Consider the following 14796-nt stretch of genomic DNA (forward strand, 5'->3'; position numbering starts at 1 on the left):
GTGAGTTCGAGCCCCGCGTCGGGCTCTGTGCTGACAGCTCAGAGCCTGGAGCCTGTTTCGGATTCTGTCTCCCTCTCTCTGACCCTCCGCCATTCATGCTCTGTCTCTCTCTGTCTCAAAAATAAATAAGTGTTAAATAAATAATTAAATAAATAAATAAATAACATTAAAAATTTTTAATTTTTTTAAATAAAAAAAATAAAAAAATAAACTCAAAAGCCTTCAGATAAATGTAAAATTAAGACCAAAATGTGAGAATACTGCACCCACACTAGAATAGCCAATTTTCTTTTTTAACTGAGAATATCAAGTATTGGTGAAAATGTGGAACAACTAGAACTTTCACACACTGCTGGTAGAATGAATATGCTACAACTACTTCGGAACCACCTTTCACAGTATCTAGTAATACTGAAATCCACATACTCTGTCAACTAAGAGTTCCATTCCAAGGTATAAGTCCCAGAGAACTGTGTATATAATGTGCACTAAAATACAGGTAAATGAAAATTCATAAAAGCATTATTACTGAGAGCCAAAATCTGTAAGAAAAAAAACCCTTAAATGTCCACCAACAATATATGATGAACAGAACAAATTGCAGCATGTGTACACAATGATACTATGTGGCACTGAAAATAATCAATTACTGCTATATTCAGCAACATAAATGAATCTCAAAACATAAATTAATGACACCAGACACAAAAGAGTATAAACAGTATAATTCCATTTGTATAAAATTAAATACCTGTAAAACTAATAGATAGAAGTCAAAATAATAGTCACCTATGAAACTGGAAGGAGGAACAAGGGAGAATTCTGAAGTGGTAATGTTTTATTTATTTTGTTTGAGAGAGAGACAGAGAGAGAATGCAAGCAGAGGAGAGGAACAGAGGGAGAGAGAATATCTCAAGCAGACTCTGTGCTCAGCACAGAGCCCGACCCAGGGATCAATCCCACAACCCTGGGATCATGACCTGAGCCAAAATTAAGAGTCAGCCACTTAACAGACTGAGCCACCCAGGCCTTAGTTATGTTTTATTTTTTAATGAGGGATAGTTATATGTGTATTCACTTTGTAAAATCTCCACGCTTATAATCTGATGATTGTTGTGATGGTTAATTTTACATGTCAACTTCACAGAGCTAAGGGATGCCTAGATAGCTGGTAAAACATTATTTTTATGTGCGCCTGTGAGAGTCTTTCCAGAAGAGATTAGTGTTTGATTCAGTAGACTTAAAAAAGGCACCCTACAATCCAAGCGGGCATCATGCAATCAGTTGAGAATGTGAATAGAACAAAAAGGCAGAGGAAAGGTGATATTGCTCATTGCTTGACATGGGACATCTATCTTCTGCCTTTGGACATTAACACTTCTGGATGTGGGGCCTTGGCACACACCATTGGCTACCCTGGTTCTCAGGCCTCTGGGTTTAGACTAGAAATACACCAGCTTTCCTGGGCTTCCAATTTGCAGATGACAGATTGTAGAACTCAGCCTCCACAAACATGAGAGGCAATCCTTCATAATAAATCGCTTTCTGGGTATCTATCCTATTAGGTTCTATTTCCCCGAGGATTCCAATTACAGTTGCATACATCTCCATATTATGTTACATTTAAATTTTTAAGTTTACCCATATACAAGGTTTTCTTTTGGGGATAATGAAAATGTTTTGGAACTAGATAAAAGTGGTAATTGCACAACACTGTGAATGTGTTAAATGCCAATGAACTGAATACTTTTTTTAAATTTATTTATTTGAAAGAGAGAGAGAGAGTGTGCAAGCAGGGGAAGGACAGAGAGAGAGGAGAGAAAGAATCCCATGCAGGCTCCACACTCTCAGCTCGGAGCCAGACATAGGGCTTGAACTCACAAACTGAGATCATGACGTGAGCTGAAACCAAGCATCGGACACTTAAATGAGCCATCCATCCGCCTCTGAAAGCTTTAAAATGGTTACGTTATATGAACGAACTCAATTAAAAAATAAAAAAAGCTACCCAAAAACTCAACCTCAATAAAATAATGTATATATTTATTAGTGGACATTACTACAAACATTAAAAGTTATAATGACAAACTTACCAACTGCTGTGTCACCATCTAACAAATTGTCATCTTCAGAAGTTTGAAAGTCCATAATAACACCTACTCCATCTAAAAGCTCCTCATCACTACTTGCACTTGTTATACTGTTGTAGCTGTTTCTATAGTATCCTCTATGGAACAGCTGCTCAGACTCCATTTAGCTCTCTGATTATCTGAAAAAAGAGGAAAAAGTAGTTTTAACATTTTCCCAGCGTATTATAAAAATCACCTAGTTTAACATAACAAAAAGAAATTTCTGATCTCTGTATTAAAAAAATACTAAGTTCATTCACTGTAACAATAGCTCACTCTACTAAGTCTTTTGGGATGATTTATTAATTCTATTCTCACTATGCAGCTACAAAAAAGAACAAAGAATTTCTTCATGTAGTGATACAAAACAAACTGCAAGATCAGTTGTTAAGTTAAAAAATTACAAAGAAGTGTTTTAGGTATACCACAATATATATGGGGGGGCAGTTATCCAAAAAAAGCAGGGGAGAGGGTATGGGGAAGAGGAAGAAAAACAGTACATAATGGCTTGTGTAAACATAGATGATCACTGGAGCGATTTCCAAGAAAAGTTGCCTACAGGAGAAAGGAACAAAATGGCTAAAGTACTAGGTCTAAAAGGCAAATTCTTTGTCTCTTTTGAGTATTTTACTAAATCCAAGTACTAATTTTAAAATGGTGTAATTTGGGGCACCTGGGTGGCTCAGTCAGTTAAGCGTCTGACCTTGGCTCAGGTCACTATCTCATGGTTCATGAGTTTGAGCCCTGCATCAGGCTCTCTGCTGTCAGCACAAAGCCCTGTTTGGATCCTCTGTCCCCCTTGCTCTCTGCCCCTTTCCTGCTCATGCTGATGAATACCTGTGCACTCTCTTGCTCTCAAAAAAAAAAAATAAATAAAAAAAAAAAATAAAATAAAATGCTGTAATTGTTTTTAATGTTTATTTTGAGAGAGACAGATAGACAGAGTGTGAGTGGGGAAGGGACAGAGAGAGGGAAATACAGAATCTGAAACAGGCTCCAGGCTCTGAGCTGTCAGCACAGAGACCAATGCAGGGCTCGAACTCATGAACCATGAGATCACAACCTGAGCCAAAGTCGGATGCTTAACTGACTGAGCCACCCAGGTGCCCCTAAAATGCTGTAATTTAAATTTTTTTTAATATTAATTTCATTCTCCTTTCATTATTTTATTTTTTAATGTTTTTATTTTTAATTTTTGGGAGAGAGAGACACACAGTGTAAGTGGGTTAGGGGCAGACAGAGGAAATACGGAATCTGAAGCCCGTTCCAGGCTCTGAGCCGTCAGCTAGAGCCCAACGTGGGGCTTGAACTCGTGAACTGCAAGATCATGACCTTAGCTGAAGTCATTCACTCAACCAACTGAGCCATCCAGGCACCCCCTCCTTTCATCATTTTCAAATTTAAATCACAATTTTCATTTTTTCAAAGCAGATAATACTAAACATACTTATGTTTTCATTGTTCTTACTCTAAAAACAGTATTGCTCTTAAATTGTTTGATTTTTAAAATACATCTACTTACTTGTTCAATATCTAAATGGAGAGTGCAAAACATTACCAATAAACTTGAAAGGTTCATGTGTGGGACTTGAAGGATACAGTCATAAAGCAGTCAAACCAGTAAGCCTTGTAAAACAAGAACTTAATAGGTATGTCGTAATAAGTACATATGAAAATAAAAGATAATGGCACTAAGCATACTCCAATCCTAGTGCTGAATTCTTTCTTTTTTTAGGTAGGCTCCACGAGTCACATGCTCTACTAAATGAGCCAGCCAGGTGCCCCTTTAGTGTTGAATTTTAATACTGAAGACTTGAAGTGTTTTAAGACAATCTCTTGTCCTCAGTAAACCGTCCTTCTGCACAGGGAAAAATAAACTCAAAGAGCTATAACAATTAAAATTATTTGTAGAGATTGTACACTTCTTTTGAGAAAAATAAAACATTGCTAAAAAACTATTTTTAACAGATTTGTAAGTTTCCTAACTTCAAGACTACTTTAGAGAAGGTGAAGTTTTGAGAACTCCTTGAGAGCATGTCTCTATTCTCAGCATCTGGCATAGTCATTGGTACATAATATATAAATAATAAATATAAAATGTCAAATTGTTTATTCAGTCAATGAGGTACAAAAGGTAAAAAACTGAAATGTATTCAGTTTTCAATAAACAAATGCTCTCTACAATAGTACTAATCTGGCCCTGGGAGAATAACCAAAGATTTAGCACATGGATTACAAAGAAAACTTGCATAGTTATTGCTTTGCAACTTCATTAATGTTTTATAGTTATCTCTACCAAAGACAGCCTGTTATAACTTACTGAGATTTGTGTGTACTAATTAAAGCAAGAGTTTTATATCTAAGGTAAATGTTGGAATAGTTTGAAAATAACTATTCATGCGAAGAACTTTGCAGGGTCCATAAGGCAATCAAATTAAATATTGTGGCTCTTGAGTAAATAGCCAAAAGCCTTTTAAAAAAATAAGCATGAATCATTTTAATTTTGATGTATCAAAGCCTGTATGCTAATATTTTGGAATGAATACAAACATTCTGTTCATTACTTCTTTACCTCATGATCAGACTAGAAGGGCTTAAGACATGTGATAACACACATCAATGAACGTTAGTTAGAGGCTACATATCACTAAGAAATCCCTAAAATAATTAAACATTTCTGTGTACTGGGACCTCAATCAGCAATTCCAAGGTATCTCCTTCATTTCCGTAAAAGTCCTCAAAAACCAGTAAGTGATAACTGGAAACTTAACACTTACAAAATGCTTAAAAAACTTAATTTCACTAATACCTCTGAGACATCTAGCCTCTACACCTTTCTTTATAACAAGAGTGTCTAAAATTCTGTAGTAGTTGGGGTTCCTGGGTGGCTCAGTCGGTTGGATGTCTGACTTCGGCTCAGGTCATGATCTCACGGTTTGCAAGTTCGAGCCCCACGTCGGGCTCTGTGCGGACAGCTCAGAGCAAGGAGCCTGCTTTGGATTCTATGTCTCCCTCTTTCTCTGCTCCTATCCCACTCATGCTTTGTCTCTCTCTGTCTCAAAAATAAATAAAACATTAAAAAAAATTTTTTTTAATAAAATTCTGTAGTAGCATAAAGGAAACACACAGAAGAAATCTGGATACCAAGGATATCCAGATGATTTTTAAGTTCCAAACCCAATTCCCAGGCTTGCCTGCCAAAGGCTGTTAAACCACAATATGGCAGCTGAAATTCTGCATATTTAAAAAAATGAAAACAATACTACAAAGTGATCTTGTCCTTTTTAATTGTCAAAAAATACACTTAAAGTCATTTCAAAACATAATAGACAAACAGTGGTCTGTGAATATATTCTTGCAGTTATGAGGACTGGAGATAACCTATGAAAATCTCCAGGGATAAAGCCTGGTGTATTGCAGTAAATTCCTAAATGATCTATGTACAATCACCTTGACCACTCTAATCTGATCTCCATACTATAGCCATCATGGTCTTTTCTGAAAGCAAGTCTGATCAGTAATCTCTCCATACTCCATGGATTAAAGCCTCAGTCACTTCTCACCAACTTTAGCAAACTCTTAAACCTAGCAAACAAAGCCCTGCAGCCTGGCCTCTGCCTAGTTCTCTAGCTTCACTTTGAAGCATGTACTTCTTGCAGTCCTCTAGATTGACTGATCCTCCTCAGTCCTAACTAGGCTGTTTCCTGTCTTACAGCTTCCTCAGCTTGGAACATACCCTTTTCTCCCCACCTAATTAACTTTCCTGCTCATTCTTCACATCTATTTAACAAACTCTTAAATAGGGGCACCTGAGTGGCTCAGTCTGTTAGGCGTCGGACTTTCAATTTCAGCTCAGGTCATGATCTCACCATTTATGGGTTCAAGCCCCATATCAGGCTCTGCACTGGCAGTGTGGAGTCTGCTTGGGATTCTCTGTCTCCCTCTCTCTCTGCCCCTCCCTCACCTGTGCATGTGAGCACACTTTCTCACAAATAAACATTAAAAAAAACAATTTTTTTTAAAGTTTATTTATCTTGAGAGAGAAAGAAACAGTGCTAGTGGGGGAGGGGCAGAGGGAAAGGGAGAAAAAGAATTCCAAGCAGGCTTCGTGCTGCCAGCACAGAGCCTGACATATGGCTTGAACCCACAAAACCATGAGATCATGACCTAAGCTGAAACCAGCTGAGTCACCCAGGCACCCTCCCCCCACCCCCCAAAAAAACCTCTTAAACAGTTTATTACATGTTCAGCATTAACCTTAACATGACAAAAATTAACTGGTTTATACTTGTATTAAATATAATCACCCTAAAGGTTAGGTACTATTATTTTCCTCATTTAACAGATGAGGAAACTGAGGCACAGAGTTTAAATAACTCACCCAAAGTCATGCAACTAATAAAGAAAGCCTCTCTGACCTACTTAGTACCTGGGCAAATCTCCCTAAACTAGGTCAAATTTTCACTGTTAGCTCTTAATTCTCTCCTTTATATCATTTACTACAGTTGTAATATTATACTTATTTACATGATTATTTAATGTCTGTCTTCCCAACTAGAATATATCGTGAGATCTGGCACAGTGTCCATTTCTGTTCAATATTCCATAATCGATGGTCATTAGCATCGTACCCAACACATATTAAGGGTTCAGTATTTTTTTATTCAACTTTTTGAAATAATTCTGATTTCACATGCAGTTGTAAAATATCATACAGAGATATCTTGTGTACCCTTTACTCAGCTTCTGCTAATGGTAACATCTTGCAAAACTACAGAAAATCACAACCCAAATACTGACATTGATGGTACAATCAAGATACAGAACATGTTGGGGCACCTAGATGGCTTAATCAGATGGGCGTCCAACTCTTGATTTTGGATCAGGTCATGCTCTCAGTATAATTCTCTAGAGATTCATCTAGGTTGCTCTATGTATCAATAGTTCTTTCCTTTTGATTGCTGAGTAGTAGTCCATGGTATGGATGTACCATAACTTAACCATTCACCCATTGAAGAATATCTGGCTTTTTTCTATGTTTTGGGTATTATGAATAAAGCTGCTATAAATATCCATGTACAGGTTTTTGTATGCAGTCAAGTCTTCATTTCTCTGGGATAAAACTCAAGGAGTGCATTAATTGGGTCATATGGTAATTGCATGTTTAGTTTTTTAAGGAACTGCCAGTTTTACATTCCCACCAACAATAAATACATGGGTGATCCAGTTTCTTCACATCCTTACCCGAACTTCCCATTGTCACCAATTTTAATTTTAGTCATTCCGATAGGTGTGTAGTGATATCTCACTAAAGTTTGTTTGCATTTCCCTGGTAGCTAATCATGTTGAACATCTTTTTTGTACTTCTTTGCTATCTGCCTATCCTCTTTAGTGGAATGACAGTTCGTATATTTTGCCCGTATTCTAATTGGATTGCTTTTCTACTGCTGAGTTTTATACTTTAGTATATTCTAGATACCAGTCCTTTGTCAGATATGTTGTTTGCAAACATTTTCTCACACTCTATAGCTTGACTTTTTTTTTTTAAGTACTTTTTAAGTACTCTCTACGCCCGATGTGGGGCTCAAACTCACAACCCTGAAACCAAGAGTCACATACTCCACTGACTAAGCTAGCTGGGTGCCTGTGATTTTCTTCCTTTTAACAGGGTCTATCACTGAGCAAAATATTTAATTTTGATGAAGTTGAATTCATAAATTTTTCCTTTATTGATTATGCTTTTGGTGTCATCTAAGAAATCTACCCCCCAAATATTTTCTTCTAAATTTTTTTTTCTTTTCTTTTTTTTTTTTTTTCTGAGAAAGAGAGAGCATGAAAGCAGGGGAGGGACAGGGGGAGAGGGAGAGAGAATTTTAAGCAGGCTCCACACCCGACACAGAGCCTGACTTGGGGCTCAATCTCATGACAGTAAGATCATGACCTGAGCCAAAATCAAGAATCAGATGCTTAACTGACTGTGCCACCCAGGCATCCCTATATTTTTAAAGTTTAACATTTTACATTTAAGTCCATGATCCATTTTGCGTGACTTTTTGTATAAGGTGTTAAGACATAGGTTGAAGTTGTTTGTTTTTTGGGTTTTCTTTTTTTTTTTTTTTTTTTTGTGGATGTTTGCATGTCCAATTGTTCCAGTAGTATTTGCTGAAAAAAGCTATCTTTCACTGATTTGTTTTTATTTTCTTTTGCCTTTGTCAAAAATTAGTTGGGTATATTCGTGTGCATCTATTTCAGAGTTCTGTGTTCTGTTCCACTGATCTATATGTCTATACCTTCAGCAATACCACACAGTCTTGCTTACTCTAGCTCTGAAATAAGCTGGAAATTGGACAGATTAATTTCTCACAGTTTATTCTTATTTTTCAAAATTACTTTAGCTATTCCAGTTACTTTACCTTTCCATATAAATTAAAAAAAAATTTTTTTACATTTATTTCTTTTTGAGAAACAGAGTGAGACAAAGCATGAGCAGGGAAGGGGCAGAGAGAAGGAGACACAGAATCTGAAGCAGGCTCCAGGCTCTCAGCAAGCGGTCAGCACAGAGCCTGATGCAGGGCTCGAACCCATGAACTGTGAGATCATGACCTGAGCCGAAGTCAGACGCTCAACCCACTGAGCCACCCAGGTGCCCCTACCTTTCCATATAAATTTTATAATCTTATCTATATCTACAAAATCTTGATGGGTCAATTAATACTTATGAGCAAATAACAAATACTTCTCTATTTGGATGGTACATCTCTATTTGGATATTATGCAAACTCTAATTCAACGAAACTGAATATTTGTCCCAAACTTGCTTGTTCTCCTACATTCCCTATCTCAGTTGTCATCTCCCTTGTAGCCAAAATTAGTTTTCAGAGTCACTTGTTAATGTATTTGACAACCATTTACTCAGTACCCATCATGTACCAGGCACAAGACAGGTGCTGGGGTAATGAGTAAAATATGGTCCCTATTCCCAAAGCAGTGAAGGCAAAAGACATACAAATAACTACAGTATGGTATGATAAATATCACAGGAAAGGTATATAGGAGGTATTTGATAACACTGAAAAGGAATAAGCATGCTACCTGGAAAAGTCTTAAAAGTGAACATTTTTTAAACTATTTAAAAGAATTTTTTAACGTTTACTTATTTTTTAAGAGACAGAGAGAGACAGAGCATATGTGGGGGAGGGGCAGAGAGAGAGGGAGATACAAAATCCAAACCAGGCTCCAGGCTCTGAGCTGTCAGCACAGAGCCCGACATGGTGCTCAAATCCACAAACTGTGAGATCATGACCTGAGCTGAAGTCGGATGCTTCACCGACTGAGCCACCCAGGCATCCTTAAAAGTGAACATTTAATAAAGGGAATGTTTAAGCTGAGTACTTGAAGGATTAAGATGAGTGAACTGGGCTAACTATGAGATGAAAGTCAATACAAGCAAAACAAACAACAAAAAACAAACAAAAAAAAATACATGCAAAAACACAGCAGCATAACAATAAAACCTGCTTGGGTAGCTTAAATAAGAGGTAAGGGACTGGAGAGTAGCTGGAGAGGTGGACATAGGCCAGATCAGAAAGGGAGGAGTTCATATGCTGTGCTAAGGAACTTAATTACTCACTTATACACAAGAGAAACCATTAAGAGTTTTAAAAGATAAACCACATGACCAAATACGAATTTTAGCAAGGCAACAGTAGCAGCAGTATGGAAGACAGATTAGAAGAGCAAAAGGCTGAAAGAGGAGTTAAGTAACCCTAATTCCAGTAGAACCCTGAATAATCCTAAATATGAGATACTGAAGGCATAATTAACCTAAGACATCACAATATGGAGTGAAAAGAATTCTGAAAAATATTTAAGAGGATGTGGTAAACAATAAACTGTGGGGAACAGTGAAGAAATCTAAGAGATCTGCTAGGTTTCTGACTTGACTAATTGATTCAAAACAGCTGGAAGAACAAATTTCATTCTACATCTTATGGGACTCAAGATCAGAGTGTTCTTTCCAACTATAGAATTAGGTATGTAAGCTTTAAGTCCTATTCAAGGCCAGACTACAATGAGGGGAGTGGTTGTTCCCTTCACTCAGTGCACCAATCTAGCACCCAAACTGCAAACACTAAGTAGTATGCCACCTGAATTGGGGGGTGGGAAGAAGAACTAGGAAGACTGAAAATTCGAGGATAAGGGACCCACAGCCTGAAGTAGTTACACCAATTTTCCATAGCTCCCAGTCAAGTTTTACCTCTCTCAGAAAGGAGACTGGGTAGGGCTAAGGATCATGGCTAAGTTTCAAAGGTGTATCAGTCAGCTACCTGGCTGCCTAGTAAGCTAAATAGAAAAGTAGGTACAATATCACTGAAAAAAGAAATGAAAATCCCAAATATTAGCAACTAGAGAGATGGACAAAAGTTTCACAAGCATAATAGCAGAGGTAAAACGCTGACTGATGTAGCCATTTGTGTGTAAGGAGCATTTTCATATAAATACTTTAAGCATCTCATATAAATATCATAACTATAAATATTTTAACTGTATTTTTAAGTACTGGTCAAAAATCAAAATGTGACAATGAATTTCAACATAATCACTCATTCATTTACTAATGTTTACAGAATACCTACTAATGTATCAGACATTGTAAAAAAAAATAGACAATTTTTATTGATTAATGGCATATTTGTATAGGCCTTACAGCTTTCAGTAAAGTTCAGCATAAATTGCATTATACACTCTCCTTGAAAGCAATGCTGAAATACTTTCCTATAAAGTAATGTATACAATAAAAGGCAATATATGACAGATATCACAGAAAACAGCAGTAGTGTTATAAGAGCTTGGAAAAAAGAGCTCATCTCAGTGTAACTGAGGTGAGAAGCCTCCTTTGGAAGAGACACAACTGACTTCAACCTTAAAAGATAAGTGGGATTTTATGGGGCAGAGATGGGGGAAGAAGTTAACTGAAGCAAAACTACTGACATGAATCATACTATGGAGCCAAAAAGGCAACTAAAATATTTGAAGATGAGTATGCATACAGAATACAAGTCCAGGAAAAGATTTCATGGTCAAATAAGTTTGGGTAATAAAGCATACCCCATTCTAGAATTGTAATGGCTAACAGCATATGGCTCTTGAGAAAACCTGGAGTAAACACTAAATCTGTGAAAAGCTTCTCAAATTTATTTTACCAAAGAATGACCCCTCCACCCCATATAACATCATAAAACTTAGGTCAGAACATCACAGAATTTATTCTGATACGTATTGTTACCACATACAAGATATGACAACAATGAAACTGATTTCTCCCCAAAGCAATATTACTTGCTATTTTCTCTACTATTAAGTTAGCTGCATGTCCAAACTGCTGTGCTTGCATTTTTCTTCAAAAGAAGTATTAAATGAATAACATGCTAAAGGAAGTAGACACTCTGAAGTTTCCTAGATTCATAAAAATTTTTAGTCATTCAAAAGTTAAATACTAGATGATTTTAAAAGTAAAAACACAAATATAAGGCTTAGACTATAAGAAAAAAAGAAAGGTAAACAATAATCCAACAAAAAGATGCTGTGGAAGACGAAATAATTTTCATGATTTTACAGGACAGTAACTGTTCAACTACTCAAAAGGGCAAAAAATAGTAACTGGCTGCAGTCAAAGTTGCAGATCAAATCTCTCTGTATTTCAGCAATACAAATGGGCAGTTTCTCAACATGTGTTGGTCTTACATTTTGTACTTTAACTGAAGAACATTTATTTTTAAAAATCAAAATAAATCATAGCTACAATATATATACACGTGTGAATGTGCATATGAAAAACACACAAAAAGAGTTCATTATAATAGAATGAAAGTTTCAAAAATTTATTTCCCAGAGTTTCTGTAATTTCACATTACTTTTATAATTGAAAAATAAATGAACCTATGGTGCCGTATCTCTCGTCCTAACTTTTCTTCTGGCATTTTGACTAGTCTTACCTGAAATACAGTGCAGCCATTGAGAGCAAGAGCTCTGAAATCATGCCAGTTGTGACACAACTGAGACCTTGGGCAAGTTAAATAACTGTTCTATTCCTCAGTTTCCATTATCTGTATAATGGAAAAACAAAGTACCTACTTCATGGGGTTGGTGTCAAAATTGAGATAATCCACAAAAAAACACTTAGGAATGAATCTGAACCACAGAATTCACTCAATAAATATTAACACTTGTTATATCATATTATATGTTTTAGATCACTGCTGTCGAGTCTGACTAGAAACTTAGATGAAGGTTCTACAAAGCAGTGAGAGTGGCCAAATGCCACAGGATACTGCTTTGATATCTGACCCACCACAGAGATCAAATCTGGCTTCCTGAGTGGTCTGAAAATTATTACCAACATGTCACACGACAGGAAATTGAAAGCCTATCACCAACATGACCTGGAAAATAGCCAATTTATTAATATAAAACCATAACCTCAGCAATTCTGTTCCCCTGAACTGTATATACCCATTACCAAGTTGGATTTTTTCATTTGTAATGAACTTTGTATGACTGAAATCACATGCTTAAAACACAATTTCCAAGATGTAAGTACTATACATTTCTATTGACCTCTTAAAATAATTTGACCCATTTTCCAAGCAAACAATCAGTCTCCGAAGAGTATGGGAAGTAGGGTGTTGGAGGGGGATGCCATGGATTCTGCCAACAGTGACTGCTCCTATCAACCAGAGGTCATTAAAACATACTCGGTCTGCCAAATATCCGTAGGTCACACACCTGGTTTTTAAGTCATACTATGTAACAACAGTCAGCAGCAGCACCTTTTAAGATGAAAATCAACAATACATACACTAGCATTTTAACTCCTACGTGTACTCTCGAGCTACACAGTATTTTCTAGTGACTCACAAAGGCATGTAAAATTGACTGACATCAGTTAGATTATTTTCATACCGACCTCAAGAAAAGAATCTTGTAAATTAAACTGTTTAGAGATGAAAAGCAAAGCATTTCTGAAAAGATTCAAAAATCAATGACAAAAGCCACAATGATGCTGCAATAACTAAATCGCATGGCTCAAAAAGTTTATAGTATAGTCTGCAAAACTGAAGTTTTGAATTACCAAAAAAAGAAAAGGGTGATTCAATTCTCATAAACAAGGGCTTTTTTTTTAATCCAAAAGAAACAGAAATCTCAGAAATCTTAAACGTAAGCATAATGTATAGGTAATTTTCTATGTGCTCTAGTTTAACGTGCTATACAAATAAAGTGTATATTATATGCAAAATTGAGATTCTAAGGTAGTTTCTGATCCAAGTTTAACATCAAAACACAAATGTTATATATACAAACTATGTCTTGATATACACATAAATTTAGACCAAAGATAGAAAAACTGAGTATTAAGTTTAAATTTGGGCAATTTTAGAGCAAGCAAAACCCAATCTCTGAGTTCAATATTAATCTTTTCCTGGAACCTACTTCCACTCTATTCAAAGGTCCTTCGACGGTTCCCAAAGGAAACCGGCGAAATCTTATAGAATGCCCGAGGGAATATACCTAATCAGGGAAGGTTTAACATCATGTAGGGTTTTGTTATAAGATAAACCAAGATGAGAGCCCTGGCATCACAGTTGACCCAAAATCCGTGAACATAACAGCTAACAAATCTTCACTCATACAATGCAACTCACCTTGCAGCTCAGAGGCATAGCAAAATCGGTGGCTGTTTTTTGCGCTGCCTTTGGATTCTGCATCTGTTTCAAACCTAAAAACCTAGCTACCCTGGGAGCTCCACCTGAAGAAAGCTTCACACACAACGAAAACTATTGCGATTTAAAAGATACCTTGGGTTTTCTACCGAAGAGGTTACGGAAATTTTGCCTGGTAGGACCTTTTTTTTGTCCTCTCCAAACACGGGAGCAGCATTAAGTTAAATTCGCTTCCTTTGGAGGGCCCTAAACTCAATTGCTTCCACCTAAAATTAAAAATAAAAATCTCCAACCTCACTTCCCTCTTAAAAGACTAAAACTGAATCCATGTTCCAACTCGCAAATGAAGTAGAATGCCTTTCAGCCCACCACACCTTCCTGCCTCATTACGCAGCCCAACTCCCCGGCCGCAGACGAACTGGCACTGTGAAAAGGGGCTGGGGTTCCGGACCACACCGGCCCCAAGCCACGGAAGGGGAAGGGAAACAGCAGGAGTCAGGAGCCCGACAGGTGCGTCTACGCGTGACGTCACCGCGTTGACGTGAACGGCCGCTCAGCGTCCGGCCGCCGAATACCTCCTCCACCGGCCGCGGTTGGAGGCGCGTCGGCACCCATTGGGCAATGTGGAAACGGTGGGCGGGCCGGAGCTGGGGCGGCAGGAGGAGGAGCAAAGCGAGCTAGCCAGCCCTGAGGGGCCGAGCTGGGTGTGAAACCCTTCCCCGGCGATTAGCTCACGTCACTCACGCTTTGCTATTTGCCCCTCTGGTGACCTCGCGAAAGGACAGGAGGTGGCCGCCTTGGGGGAAGCATTCTCAGAAGGCCGCAGGCGCGCGCTGTACCCAGCATCCTCGGAAGCTCCCAATTCCACGCCGGCAGAAGACCCGGAGCAGCGCATGAAATCCCGGCAAGCTTCGGCGCCAAAAGCGAAAGGCAAAAGCAGCCGTCCG

At 37.7% G+C, this 14796-nt stretch overlaps 1 protein-coding gene across 1 annotated transcript in view; it reads right to left on the bottom strand.

Moving 5' to 3' along the window:
- Window positions 1-14796, bottom strand: part of CLCN3 (chloride voltage-gated channel 3) — a 98066-nt gene extending 83270 nt beyond the window's left edge. The window contains 2 exon segments of the mRNA XM_030312763.1: window positions 2094-2269; window positions 14594-14796. Coding sequence (XP_030168623.1) covers window positions 2094-2253 — 160 coding nt within the window. The 5' untranslated portion in view covers window positions 2254-2269; window positions 14594-14796.

The sequence above is a fragment of the Lynx canadensis genome, chromosome B1 (assembly GCF_007474595.2).
Source record: "Lynx canadensis isolate LIC74 chromosome B1, mLynCan4.pri.v2, whole genome shotgun sequence".
Lineage (NCBI taxonomy): Eukaryota > Metazoa > Chordata > Mammalia > Carnivora > Felidae > Lynx > Lynx canadensis.